This window comes from Lissotriton helveticus, chromosome 10 (assembly GCF_964261635.1).
Source record: "Lissotriton helveticus chromosome 10, aLisHel1.1, whole genome shotgun sequence".
Taxonomy (NCBI): Eukaryota; Metazoa; Chordata; class Amphibia; order Caudata; family Salamandridae; genus Lissotriton; species Lissotriton helveticus.
The window spans coordinates 1203293095-1203308253 of NC_136071.1; the positions used below are offsets into that span (position 1 = coordinate 1203293095).

At 49.1% G+C, this 15159-nt stretch overlaps 1 protein-coding gene across 1 annotated transcript in view; it reads right to left on the reverse strand.

Moving 5' to 3' along the window:
- F8 (coagulation factor VIII) overlaps positions 1 to 15159 on the reverse strand; it is a 289264-nt gene that overhangs the window by 223056 nt on the left and 51049 nt on the right. Inside the window, exons 4-5 of the mRNA XM_078664066.1 lie at positions 11329 to 11614; positions 8021 to 8195 (exon numbers count right to left, since the gene is read on the reverse strand). Coding sequence (XP_078520192.1) covers positions 8021 to 8195; positions 11329 to 11614 — 461 coding nt within the window. The remainder of the gene's footprint in view (positions 1 to 8020; positions 8196 to 11328; positions 11615 to 15159) is intronic.

Sequence of the window (15159 nt, forward strand, 5' to 3'; positions counted from 1 at the left end):
CGTCCTATCCCTAGATCTCAATGCCAGCGTCCTATCCCTAGATCCCAATGCCAGCATCCTATCTCTAGATCTCAATGCCAGCGTCCTATCCCTAGATCTCAATGCCAGCATCCTATCCCTAGATCCCAATGCCAGCATCCTATCTCTAGATCTCAATGCCAGCGTCCTATCCCTAGATCTCAATGCCAGCATCCTATCCCTAGATCCCAATGCCAGCGTCCTATCCCTAGATCTCAATGCCAGCATCCTATCCCTAGATCCCAACGCCAGCGTCCTATCCCTAGATCTCAATGCCAGCGACCTATCCCTAGATCCCAACGCCAGCGTCCTATCCCTAGATCTCAATGCCAGCGACCTATCCCTAGATCCCAACGCCAGCGTCCTATCCCTAGATCCCAATGCCAGTATCCTATCCCTAGATCTCAATGCCAGCGACCTATCCCTAGATCCCAACGCCAGCGTCCTATCCCTAGATCCCAATGCCAGCATCCTATCCCTAGATCCCAACGCCAGAGTCCTATCTCTAGATCTCAATGCCAGCGACCTATCCCTAGATCCCAACGCCAGCGTCCTATCCCTAGATCCCAATGCCAGTATCCTATCCCTAGATCTCAAGGCCAGCGACCTATCCCTAGATCCCAACGCCAGCGTCCTATCCCTAGATCCCAATGCCAGCATCCTATCCCTAGATCCCAATGCCAGCATCCTATCTCTAGATCTCAATGCCAGTATCCTATCCCTAGATCTCAATGCCAGCGACCTATCCCTAGATCCCAACGCCAGCGTCCTATCCCTAGATCTCAATGCCAGCGTCCTATCCCTAGATCCCAATGCCAGCATCCTATCTCTAGATCTCAATGCCAGCGTCCTATCCCTAGATCTCAATGCCAGCATCCTATCCCTAGATCCCAATGCCAGCATCCTATCTCTAGATCTCAATGCCAGCGTCCTATCCCTAGATCTCAATGCCAGCATCCTATCCCTAGATCCCAATGCCAGCATCCTATCTCTAGATCTCAATGCCAGTATCCTATCCCAAGATCTCAATGCCAGCGACCTATCCCTAGATCCCAACGCCAGCGTCCTATCCCTAGATCTCAATGCCAGCGTCCTATCCCTAGATCCCAATGCCAGCATCCTATCTCTAGATCTCAATGCCAGCGTCCTATCCCTATATCTCAATGCCAGCATCCTATCCCTAGATCCCAATGCCAGCATCCTATCTCTAGATCTCAATGCCAGCGTCCTATCCCTAGATCTCAATGCCAGCGTCCTATCCCTAGATCCCAATGCCAGCATCCTATCCCTAGATCCCAACGCCAGCGTCCTATCCTAGATCTCAATGCCAGCGTCCTATCTCTAGATCTCAATGCCAGCGACCTATCCTAGATCTCAATGCCAGCGTCCTATCCCTAGACCTCAATACCAGCGTCCTATCTCTAGATCTCAATGCCAGCGTCCTATCCTAGATCTCAATGCCAGCATCCTATCTCTAGATCTCAATGCCAGCGTCCTATCCCTAGATCCCAATGCCAGCATCCTATCCCTAGATCCCAACGCCAGCGTCCTATCCTAGATCTCAATGCCAGCGTCCTATCTCTAGATCTCAATGCCAGCGTCCTACCCTAGATCTCAATGCCAGCATCCTATCCCTAGATCCCACTGCCAGCATCCTATCCCTAGATCTCAACGCCAGCGTCCTATCCCTAGATCCCAATGCCAGCATCCTATCCCTAGATCCCAATGCCAGCATCCTATCTCTAGATCTCAATGCCAGTATCCTATCCCTAGATCTCAATGCCAGCGACCTATCCCTAGATCCCAACGCCAGCGTCCTATCCCTAGATCTCAATGCCAGCGTCCTATCCCTAGATCCCAATGCCAGCATCCTATCTCTAGATCTCAATGCCAGCGTCCTATCCCTAGATCTCAATGCCAGCATCCTATCCCTAGATCCCAATGCCAGCATCCTATCTCTAGATCTCAATGCCAGCGTCCTATCCCTAGATCTCAATGCCAGCATCCTATCCCTAGATCCCAATGCCAGCATCCTATCTCTAGATCTCAATGCCAGTATCCTATCCCTAGATCTCAATGCCAGCGACCTATCCCTAGATCCCAACGCCAGCGTCCTATCCCTAGATCTCAATGCCAGCGTCCTATCCCTAGATCCCAATGCCAGCATCCTATCTCTAGATCTCAATGCCAGCGTCCTATCCCTAGATCTCAATGCCAGCATCCTATCCCTAGATCCCAATGCCAGCATCCTATCTCTAGATCTCAATGCCAGCGTCCTATCCCTAGATCTCAATGCCAGCGTCCTATCCCTAGATCCCAATGCCAGCATCCTATCCCTAGATCCCAACGCCAGCGTCCTATCCTAGATCTCAATGCGAGCGTCCTATCTCTAGATCTCAATGCCAGCGACCTATCCTAGATCTCAATGCCAGCGTCCTATCCCTAGACCTCAATACCAGCGTCCTATCTCTAGATCTCAATGCCTGCGTCCTATCCCTAGATCTCAATGCCTGCGTCCTATCCCTAGATCTCAATGCCAGCATCCTATCCCTAGATCTCAACGCCAGCGTCCTATCCCTAGATCTCAATGCCAGTATCCTATCCCTAGATCTCAATGCCAGCGACCTATCCCTAGATCCCAACGCCAGCGTCCTATCCCTAGATCTCAATGCCAGCGTCCTATCCCTAGATCCCAATGCCAGCATCCTATCTCTAGATCTCAATGCCAGCATCCTATCCCTAGATCTCAATGCCAGCATCCTATCCCTAGATCCCAATGCCAGCATCCTATCTCTAGATCTTAATGCCAGCGTCCTATCCCTAGATCTCAATGCCAGCGTCCTATCCCTAGATCCCAATGCCAGCATCCTATCCCTAGATCCCAACGCCAGCGTCCTATCCTAGATCTCAATGCCAGCGTCCTATCTCTAGATCTCAATGCCAGCGACCTATCGTAGATCTCAATGCCAGCGTCCTATCCCTAGACCTCAATACCAGCGTCCTATCTCTAGATCTCAATGCCAGCGTCCTATCCTAGATCTCAATGCCAGCATCCTATCTCTAGATCTCAATGCCAGCGTCCTATCCCTAGATCCCAATGCCAGCATCCTATCCCTAGATCCCAACGCCAGCGTCCTATCCTAGATCTCAATGCCAGCGTCCTATCTCTAGATCTCAATGCCAGCGTCCTACCCTAGATCTCAATGCCAGCATCCTATCCCTAGATACCAATGCCAGCATCCTATCCCTAGATCTCAACGCCAGCGTCCTATCCCTAGATCCCAATGCCAGCATCCTATCCCTAGATCCCAATGCCAGCATCCTATCTCTAGATCTCAATGCCAGTATCCTATCCCTAGATCTCAATGCCAGCGACCTATCCCTAGATCCCAACGCCAGCGTCCTATCCCTAGATCTCAATGCCAGCGTCCTATCCCTAGATCTCAATGCCAGCGACCTATCCCTAGATCCCAACACCAGCGTCCTATCCCTAGATCTCAATGCCAGCGTCCTATCCCTAGATCCCAATGCCAGCATCCTATCTCTAGATCTCAATGCCAGCGTCCTATCCCTAGATCTCAATGCCAGCATCCTATCCCTAGATCCCAATGCCAGCATCCTATCTCTAGATCTCAATGCCAGCGTCCTATCCCTAGATCTCAATGCCAGCGTCCTATCCCTAGATCCCAATGCCAGCATCCTATCCCTAGATCCCAACGCCAGCGTCCTATCCTAGATCTCAATGCCAGCGTCCTATCTCTAGATCTCAATGCCAGCGACCTATCCTAGATCTCAATGCCAGCGTCCTATCCCTAGACCTCAATACCAGCGTCCTATCTCTAGATCTCAATGCCTGCGTCCTATCCCTAGATCTCAATGCCTGCGTCCTATCCCTAGATCTCAATGCCAGCGTCCTATCTCTAGATCTCAATGCCAGCGACCTATCCTAGATCTCAATGCCAGCGTCCTATCCCTAGACCTCAATACCAGCGTCCTATCCCTAGATCCCAATGCCAGCATCCTATCCCTAGATCCCAACGCCAGCGTCCTATCCTAGATCTCAATGCCAGCGTCCTATCTCTAGATCTCAATGCCAGCGACCTATCGTAGATCTCAATGCCAGCGTCCTATCCCTAGACCTCAATACCAGCGTCCTATCTCTAGATCCCAATGCCAGCATCCTATCTCTAGATCTTAATGCCAGCGTCCTATCCCTAGATCTCAATGCCAGCGTCCTATCCCTAGATCCCAATGCCAGCATCCTATCCCTAGATCCCAACGCCAGCGTCCTATCCTAGATCTCAATGCCAGCGTCCTATCTCTAGATCTCAATGCCAGCGACCTATCGTAGATCTCAATGCCAGCGTCCTATCCCTAGACCTCAATACCAGCGTCCTATCTCTAGATCTCAATGCCAGCGTCCTATCCTAGATCTCAATGCCAGCATCCTATCTCTAGATCTCAATGCCAGCGTCCTATCCCTAGATCCCAATGCCAGCATCCTATCCCTAGATCCCAACGCCAGCGTCCTATCCTAGATCTCAATGCCAGCGTCCTATCTCTAGATCTCAATGCCAGCGTCCTACCCTAGATCTCAATGCCAGCATCCTATCCCTAGATACCAATGCCAGCATCCTATCCCTAGATCTCAACGCCAGCATCCTATCCCTAGATCCCAATGCCAGCATCCTATCCCTAGATCCCAATGCCAGCATCCTATCTCTAGATCTCAATGCCAGTATCCTATCCCTAGATCTCAATGCCAGCGACCTATCCCTAGATCCCAACGCCAGCGTCCTATCCCTAGATCTCAATGCCAGCGTCCTATCCCTAGATCCCAATGCCAGCATCCTATCTCTAGATCACAATGCCAGCGTCCTATCCCTAGATCTCAATGCCAGCATCCTATCCCTAGATCCCAATGCCAGCATCCTATCTCTAGATCTCAATGCCAGCGTCCTATCCCTAGATCTCAATGCCAGCATCCTATCCCTAGATCCCAATGCCAGCATCCTATCTCTAGATCTCAATGCCAGTATCCTATCCCTAGATCTCAATGCCAGCGACCTATCCCTAGATCCCAACACCAGCGTCCTATCCCTAGATCTCAATGCCAGCGTCCTATCCCTAGATCCCAATGCCAGCATCCTATCTCTAGATCTCAATGCCAGCGTCCTATCCCTAGATCTCAATGCCAGCATCCTATCCCTAGATCCCAATGCCAGCATCCTATCTCTAGATCTCAATGCCAGCGTCCTATCCCTAGATCTCAATGCCAGCGTCCTATCCCTAGATCCCAATGCCAGCATCCTATCCCTAGATCCCAACGCCAGCGTCCTATCCTAGATCTCAATGCCAGCGTCCTATCTCTAGATCTCAATGCCAGCGACCTATCCTAGATCTCAATGCCAGCGTCCTATCCCTAGACCTCAATACCAGCGTCCTATCTCTAGATCTCAATGCCTGCGTCCTATCCCTAGATCTCAATGCCTGCGTCCTATCCCTAGATCTCAATGCCAGCATCCTATCCCTAGATCTCAACGCCAGCGTCCTATCCCTAGATCTCAATGCCAGTATCCTATCCCTAGATCTCAATGCCAGCGACCTATCCCTAGATCCCAACGCCAGCGTCCTATCCCTAGATCTCAATGCCAGCGTCCTATCCCTAGATCCCAATGCCAGCATCCTATCTCTAGATCTCAATGCCAGCGTCCTATCCCTAGATCTCAATGCCAGCATCCTATCCCTAGATCCCAATGCCAGCATCCTATCTCTAGATCTCAATGCCAGCGTCCTATCCCTAGATCTCAATGCCAGCGTCCTATCCCTAGATCCCAATGCCAGCATCCTATCCCTAGATCCCAACGCCAGCGTCCTATCCTAGATCTCAATGCCAGCGTCCTATCTCTAGATCTCAATGCCAGCGACCTATCCTAGATCTCAATGCCAGCGTCCTATCCCTAGACCTCAATATCAGCGTCCTATCTCTAGATCTCAATGCCAGCGTCCTATCCTAGATCTCAATGCCAGCATCCTATCTCTAGATCTCAATGCCAGCGTCCTATCCCTAGATCCCAATGCCAGCATCCTATCCCTAGATCCCAACGCCAGCGTCCTATCCTAGATCTCAATGCCAGCGTCCTATCTCTAGATCTCAATGCCAGTGTCCTACCCTAGATCTCAATGCCAGCATCCTATCCCTAGATCCCAATGCCAGCATCCTATCCCTAGATCTCAACGCCAGCGTCCTATCCCTAGATCCCAATGCCAGCATCCTATCCCTAGATCCCAATGTCAGCATCCTATCTCTAGATCTCAATGCCAGTATCCTATCCCTAGATCTCAATGCCAGCGACCTATCCCTAGATCCCAACGCCAGCGTCCTATCCCTAGATCTCAATGCCAGCGTCCTATCCCTAGATCCCAATGCCAGCATCCTATCTCTAGATCTCAATGCCAGCGTCCTATCCCTAGATCTCAATGCCAGCATCCTATCCCTAGATCCCAATGCCAGCATCCTATCTCTAGATCTCAATGCCAGCGTCCTATCCCTAGATCTCAATGCCAGCATCCTATCCCTAGATCCCAATGCCAGCATCCTATCTCTAGATCTCAATGCCAGTATCCTATCCCTAGATCTCAATGCCAGCGACCTATCCCTAGATCCCAACGCCAGCGTCCTATCCCTAGATCTCAATGCTAGCGTCCTATCCCTAGATCCCAATGCCAGCATCCTATCTCTAGATCTCAATGCCAGCGTCCTATCCCTAGATCTCAATGCCAGCATCCTATCCCTAGATCCCAATGCCAGCATCCTATCTCTAGATCTCAATGCCAGCGTCCTATCCCTAGATCTCAATGCCAGCATCCTATCCCTAGATCCCAATGCCAGCATCCTATCCCTAGATCCCAACGCCAGCGTCCTATCCTAGATCTCAATGCCAGCGTCCTATCTCTATTATCCTAGATCTCAATGCCAGCGTCCTATCCCTAGACCTCAATACCAGCGTCCTATCTCTAGATCTCAATGCCAGCGTCCTATCCTACATCTCAATGCCAGCGTCCTATCTCTAGATCTCAATGCCAGCGACCTATCCTAGATCTCAATGCCAGCGTCCTATCCTAGATCTCAATGCCTGCGTCCTATCCCTAGATCTCAATGCCAGCATCCTATCTCTAGACCTCAATACCAGCGTCCTATCTCTAGATCTCAATGCCAGCGTCCTATCCTACATCTCAATGCCAGCGTCCTATCTCTAGATCTCAATGCCAGCGACCTATCCTAGATCTCAATGCCAGCGTCCTATCCATAGACCTCAATAACAGCGTCCTATCTCTAGATCTCAATGCCTGCGTCCTATCCCTAGATCTCAATGCCTGCGTCCTATCCCTAGATCTCAATGCCAGCATCCTATCCCTAGATCTCAACACCAGCGTCCTATCCCTAGATCCCAACGCCAGCGTCCTATCCCTAGAGCTCAATGCCAGCGTCCTATCCCTAGATCTCAATGCCAGCGTCCTACCTCTAGACCTCAGTGCCGGCGTTCTAATATTAGATCTCAACACCAGCGTCTATTCCCCCCGGATGTATGACGTTACAACGCATACTTTTACATCGCATGCCTTTACAACGCGGTTTTTACATCGCATACCATTACAACGCATAGTGCTTTTAGGCGCTGGATAGTGATTTATTTAATTTACTATTCCAACTCCAGTCCCCGTGGATAGTAGGGAAGGTGTTGGATAGTATATTAAATACATTCCCTATCCTAGAGCGCCCCCCAGCGCTATGCGTTGTAATGGTTTGCGTTGTAAAAGTTGCGTGGTAATAGTAGTGCGTTGTAAAAGTTTCATTGTAAAGGATGTTTCCCATTCCCCCCTCAGGCTGCTTCTGCAACACCATGTCCTCGACCCCTTCCACCATTCTTGCACACATCCATTTTCTGAGGCCAAGCAGAAAACACAATCCCCAAGCCCCAGACAAGGACATTCCTCTCACCTTAAACTGATCACCAACTTCTGCTCTGAGAACGGGCCCCAGAAGTCCAGTGCCAGGCGTCTCAGACACTTTGCTTTGGCTGAACTTCTCATCCGTGTATTCCACAAAGATGGCCTTCCGATAGCGGCCCCCGATGCGCTGGGGACCGGACTCCAAAAACTGTTTCTGAAAGCGTCTGAGGAGGAACAAAGTGAACAAGGTATTAACATAGGGTTTGGCTGCATAAGAGATGTCCTGTACAGTCATTACTAGGCACAGTGACGTCCTGTAATTTACTAGACACACTGACATCCTTGCAGTCTTCACTAGGCACACTAACAACCTGTACAGACTTTACTAGGTACAGTGAGTTCCTGTACAGCCTTTACTAAGCACAGTGACTACCTGTGCAGTTGTTACTAGGCTTTGTGAGGATGTAAAGCACAAGCCTGCAGTACCACAAGCTGTTACTAGCCTTCATGAAAGTATAAAGAACAAACCTTCAGTATCACAAGGTGTTACTATGTGTCACAAGATTAAAACAGAACTTATATTATCCAGACTGGGATCGTTTGTTTCTATAAAAGTACGATATATTTTAGGCGGTAAATCTGGTGTAACTGGGATCTTCTGCCCTTCTGTAGGAGCAATGTAATTACACCACTCATGTGTGTTCTCCTTCTTGGCCCTTTTCATTCCTTGGCTGGCACCTCTTCTTCCTCTGTGGCACCCCCTTTTGCGTACTGATGGGTAACAGGGTCCTTTTAAGGTGACTGTGCCAGAACCGGTGGCGGGTGGCGTTGTTAATGGTGGTGGAAGGCAGAGAGAATTTACAAGTTTGAGTACGCCACTTGTGCCGCAGGTTGGTGTAATTACGTACACTTATGGATACTCATGCCCTGGGTTGAAGGTAAAAAAACACAGCAGACCTTTGTACCAGATGGTTCCTGGATGTGTGGTCTTTTGTCTGAGTAAGGGTTTCATCATTGTGGTACCCTGGTCTCATCCTCTGTGGTTTTTTAGGAGGGAGCTCGGCGGGGAATAGTGATGATAGGAAAGTGAAGCTTCTTTGTCCATTCCTTCATTTCTGGCTCAGTCTCCATTTCCAATTTGTTTACCGTTCTTTTCCTTCCTCTCCCAGCAGTGAACTGACCACCGCTGTATTGGACTCTCGGCTCCACTGGACGCTTCACCCACACTGACCCCCCTTTGTCTACTGTCTCTAGGCGTAGACCTGGGAGATCCATTGACACCTCTACCCCCCCCCCCACCCCCTCCCACCCCAGGACACTGCTGGACCTGTGGAACACAAAGGAAGGACTGCAACTTCTAAAACAAGGACTGGAACTGGGAGGGAGTCAGCCTGCTCTTTTAGCCGTGGAGAGAAACCCTAAGTGCTGGACCTGCTCCCACTTGAACCCAGGACAGAAGAATGGACCCAGGGCCTAGTTGGCCCGCCACCAGTTGAGCTCCAGAAACACAATGCTGCAAGAAGCCTGAAACAAAGAAGGGACCAGAAGATTCATTCAAATTGGATTTTCCCTGGAGTCTCATGGTGGCATCTGGGATATTTAGTCCTAACTCACCAAGTGTGCGTCCACATTTGAGGGACCTATTTGCCCGAGTGGGCTTGGCCTCTACTGCAGCGAATCTCCATGGTGGTTGACTTTTTTAAAGTCATAAGCTTAATAAAGGTATAAAATAGACAGTATCTTGGGAGGTTCATCGAAGGGGTCAGTGGGAATGTCAGGAACACCAACCATAACTGTGTGTGTGCATCATCCTCCCCATGGATTGTCTCATCTGAGCTTCACAACCATCTTTAGTTACAAAACAAATTGGAAACAGCATTTAATTAGGAAGGAATGTTATTTTCCGAGTGGGAGTGGGAGAGAGGGCAAGGGCTTACTGTATGTGGAACAAGCATTTGCAATGCAATAGGTCTTGCATTTGTTACAGTTTGAGCTATTGGCATTGCAAATGAAAAAGTTAGTTAATTTTTGTTTTCCCAAAAATATCCTAGCAGTAGTATTAGTAATAAAAATAATTTTATGAAGCAAGGAAAAGGAGCAATATACCACAGTCTTTTACTAGGTGTCCCTGTAGAGTTGTAATGGGACCTCTATTGGCCACATATGGTACTACACCCTTAATGCAAATACAAAGATAAAGATTGCAGCTGAGCAGACGTTTCCATTTGTTTTTATTGGAAGTGTGATTTTTGTTAGCTTGCGATTTAAAAATGCAACATTGTTGTTTATTTAGCCTACAGCTTAAAGTTGTGTAACAACACATGTAAGAGGGACAGTCCTCATGGGAGGATACAAAATTCGAAAAGGAGGGACTACTAAGTGTATTCACCAATGAAAAGCCAGCATTTCTAAAGGACAGCACCAGGAACCAATGAAATGGTGGGCGTTTTTTCAAGCCCACATCCTAGATACAGCATATCTTGAAGAGACAGCACAAGCTCTGCCTAGGCGAGACCGAAAGCATGTCTCAAGGAGACAGCACAAGCTCTGCCTAGATGAGACCTTTTAATGATCAAAAAGACAAAACATTTACAATCCACGCAAAATTCAATTTTGTCAAGTACCTGTGAGCAAATAACAACTACAAGAAAGATTATGGAGTAAAAAGAGCTGGGAAGAGGTGCAACGAGCCATTTCATCTGAACCGTAGTCTTGTGTGCCAACTTTCATAGGTGAAGAGAGAGGGGAAACGTGTTTGACCGGAAATCTGCTGTTTTTGTAGATTTCTACAAATACTCCTGTAATCCTAAACAAACAGCACATCTACAACATCCGCTCTTTCCAGTGCTAGTTCAATAACAATCACAGAATCCCTGCTCTGCCCTTCATCAGCCTGTTCTGTAGGAAGCCTGCATAACCCCCATCACACACCTCCATCACTCCTACCTCCCACCAGCCCTCATCCCTTGATCTGGTGTCATCCCCTCCGGTACCCCCTAACCCAGAGGCATCTCTCTACCACCCTCTCTCCACTTGTCGCCAGATATGGATGGGTGGCCTTGGCACACCCCAATCTCTAGAGCACCCACACAGATGCTGCCTTGCTGTCACCTGCCTTATCTGTTGTCATCCTGTCTGATACCCCCTAACCCAGAGGCATCTCCCCACCACCCTCTCTCCACTTCCCAACAAATATGGATGGGTGGCCTTGGCACACCCCAATCTCTAGAGCGCCCACACAGATGCTGCCTTGCTGTCACCTGCCTTGCCTGTTGTCATCCTGTCTGATACCACCTAACCCAGAGACATCTCTCTTCCGCCCTCTCTCCACTTCTCACAGATGCTGCCCGCTGTCACCTGTCCATGTCGGTGGGGGTGGTCGGCGCGTACTCCCAGTCCACCTCCTCCACAGTGATGAAGCGCGTCCACGTCACCGGCCTCAGCTTGGCGTGAGAGCGGACCGGCATGTGTAGGGCGGGCTCCGCTTCATCCATCTGGAAAGTATTGAAGTCATCAAAATTGTACTCCTCGTCTTCATCGTCCTCCATATCCACCTCCTCCTCTTCGTCGCCTGTGGACTTCCTCAGCTGCATGTTGGGCTCCTTGGGGCAGTCGGCTACGTGGACGATGGCGGCCATTCCACCTGGGTACAGACAGAAGGGGTTGGAAGGGAAGGGTCAGAAGATCAGGGCTGGGGTGACTGGGAGGACACCTACAAAACAAGTACTTTACAAGCCACCACCACCTTTCACTCAATTAAATTATATTTTCAAACATGCAAATCTATGATGAAAATAACAAAATTAAGTCGGGAAACATCCTTTACAACGCAACTTTTACCACGCAGTGCTTTTTACATCGCAACTTTTACAACGCAAACCATTACAATGCATTTCGCTGGGGGACGCTCTAGGATAGGGAATAGATTTAATTTACTATCCAACACCTTCCCTACTATCCATTGGGACTGGAGTTGGAATAGTAAATTAAACTATTCACTATCCAGCACCCAAAAGCGCTATGCGTTGTAATGGTATGCGTTGTAAAAACTGCGATGTAAAAACATGAGATGTAAAAGCATGCGTTGTAATGTCATACATCCAATTAAGTCTGATCTATTCTGGTTACGTTTTTCAAATGTCCTCCCTTTACACTCAACTTCTAATATTTCCATAACTTTCTCTTAATGTGTATTTCTTCTCTCCTTTTCTTCTCTGTTCTTGATCCTTTTGGCTCTTTTTTACTTTCTTTTTTATTATAAAGCATACTCTTATTTCCATGAATATATGAGTGCTCTACTATTTATAATTCTATGTACTTGTAACTCTGTTCCACTCACTGCCATAGTCTTTCTTTATTTCAATAATAAGTGAATGAGGTAAAACAAACAAATGTCTCTGTTAAAGACACTTGCGTTCTCTTCTTATGCTTACATATGTCTGTTCCTCTGGCATTCTTTCCAACCTCTTTACTGGCATTGACTCCCTTTCCTATCCTGCTCAGACTTCTGCTGATGGTCACATGTATCTCTGTGTATCTGAAAGAGTGGGTGAGATTTTAAAGGTTTCCCTCAGTCAGTCTACCTGTGACTGCAGCTGACAGCTCTCTGCTCACTTCCTCCGCGCCTTCATGGTGGGACCGTCCGTGACGTGTGAAGCCCAGGTCCTTGTGAGCATCTGAAGAGAGAATGTCTGCTTCTCCTGCTCAACGGACACGGAGCCTGCAGGTCTGATTCTGTTAGAAGGTGGTGTACAGGCTTTCTCAAGACTTCAGACTCCTGCACCAGTGTGACTGCTGTCAGTCTCGTGACGTCATCCCCACTGGAGTCCTCTAGGCCGAAACCTACACGTTTCTGGCTTGTCTCGCTAGTCCAGTTTATGCTCATCTGGGGTGCTGGGGGACCCCCTTATCACCCACTGCTGGGACCCACAGTTAGATTCCTCTTTTGTTAATAAACATTTTCAGGCTTCTAGTTGGCGTGTGGGCAGATCGGCTTTAACAGCAGGGTACCCCACTGTGATGTGTTCATGGTAATACCGCGCCCCCTCTTGGCTTATGTATAGATAGTTACGACTATGGACATCAGCACGTTATGGGTGTTTTTGAATAAAGTGGCTCGGGAATCTCATGAGCATTGAGAAGATTATCCTGGGAGTCCTGTGTGTCCCTACGTCAAGTAATCCAGTGTCTGTTCATGATCGGGAGACGTGAACATAAGAAGTGGCGACGAAGTTGGGATAAATGCTCATCCAGAGTGGGGAAATGCACCAAGATGTCATCACTGACATTGAATACACCATCAAGGCCGGAAAGGACCCGCCTGATTGTGTCCTGAAAAACCTCTGCAGCACTGGAGATACCAAAACTCAAACGTTTATACCTCCATAGTCCCACATGAGTAGAAAATGTGGTGATTGCACTGGATGCAGGATCGAGCGTCAATTGATGATAGCCTGCATGTAGATCCATCTTTGAAAACCAGGGTGACCCACTGACCTCAACCATGATATAATCTACTGTCAGGGGAGGTGCTGTTCCCTTTTAATGGCAAGATTAGGCAAACGCATATCCGCACAGATGCGGACCTCACCTTGCTGCTTTGGTTGACAAGCCACCACAATTTGAGTCACCTAGGGATTCGGACCATCCACCCTCCCAATAATCCCCACCTGCTTAAGCTTGGCCAGTTCCTCCTCCACCTTCGGCCGAAGATGGAATGCCACCCGTCGAAGCCACAGGCAGGATCAAATCATTAATATGAAGCTTTATTGTACGATCCTTCAACAGCCAAAGCCCTTAAACAACGATGCAAAGTGCGTCATCAGGTCTTCCACGTTCCCTTAATGCACACTGAGGGCAAAGGCAACCAGCTGAAGCACTTCCGTCATCCGACAACCCAGCAGCATACCTTGACCCCCTTTGGTGACATATATCCTGGTCGTCGATGAATGTGAACCATGCACCACTTCAGCAGTGAACACTCCTGCCAACCGAAGAGGATCAGAGGACCCATAGGTATATGCCTTGGTAGTAGTAGGGCTAAAACCGGTGGAACAGGCAACATGAGCATCATTGACTGGGCTATGATGTTAATAGAGGCCCCAGTGTCAATCAGGGCCTGCACCGAGTGGCCCCTCAGCATCACACTGCACCTCGGGATACATTTTCGCAGGTAACCCCCTGGTTGCAGGCATGGATGACATGAACCGCTCCCTCCACGTTGTCGTCCATGACCCCATCCTCATTTGAACATTCACCAGCAGACACCTGATTCAATGGTGCAGGACGAGGATACCTTGTCATCGGGGCAGAGCAACAGAGCATCGCAAAATGATTCAATTTATTACAGTTCAAGCATCTTTTCCCAGATGCAGGACATGGACAGTTATGAGAAAACAGCCCTCCACATCCGTAACAGGTTCTGGGTTCCAACGACGATTTACTCATCTGTTTCTGGGACCATAGCTGCCACAGCATTAACCGGCTCCACCTTCACTATGTGTTGCAGTGCCGCCTCCATATGGGCTGCCCTTACCCTCGACAGCTCCTTAGACCTGCCCCTGGTCAGCATATCCGCCATCAACATGCCCGGGACCTGCAGGATAGCCTCACGTAATTTATCAGAGGAGAAACCGGGTATGAATTGAGCCCGAATCTTATCTGCAGCATCAGGCAACGTGCATGTAGTGGCCAAGTCTCTCAAACAGACATAAAATATGTCAACAGATTCATCCGGCATTTGCCTGGCTTGCCCCTGCAAAAATTGCTCATAATCAGGATCGCAAGCTGTTCAAAATGGGCTGTAGGTGCTGGCTTCAAAGTACCATAAGTGTGCTGTGAGCCCCCTTCAGCTCCTGACCTACCCAAATGGTGAATAGCGTGTCCCCCCAGATACAAAAGCATAGGACACCGTAGGTCCTCATCTAGGGCAAAGGCACCCAATCCTTCCACCTCGCAGCCTGAGCAGAAGGAGGACCATCAAGCAGAAATGGCTCCACCGGGGAATAGCTGACAAAGTGTCAAAACAGGAAGCCACAGCAAGCAGAACCTGCAACCCAAGCTCCCCCAAGTCCTGGTCACTCCATACTAGTACTGTCCCGGGAACACCGCACAACCACAGATGAGGGGGGCACCAAAGAGAAAAAACACCACCCTGCCAGGAAACAGTGACAAACTTGCCTGACTTCC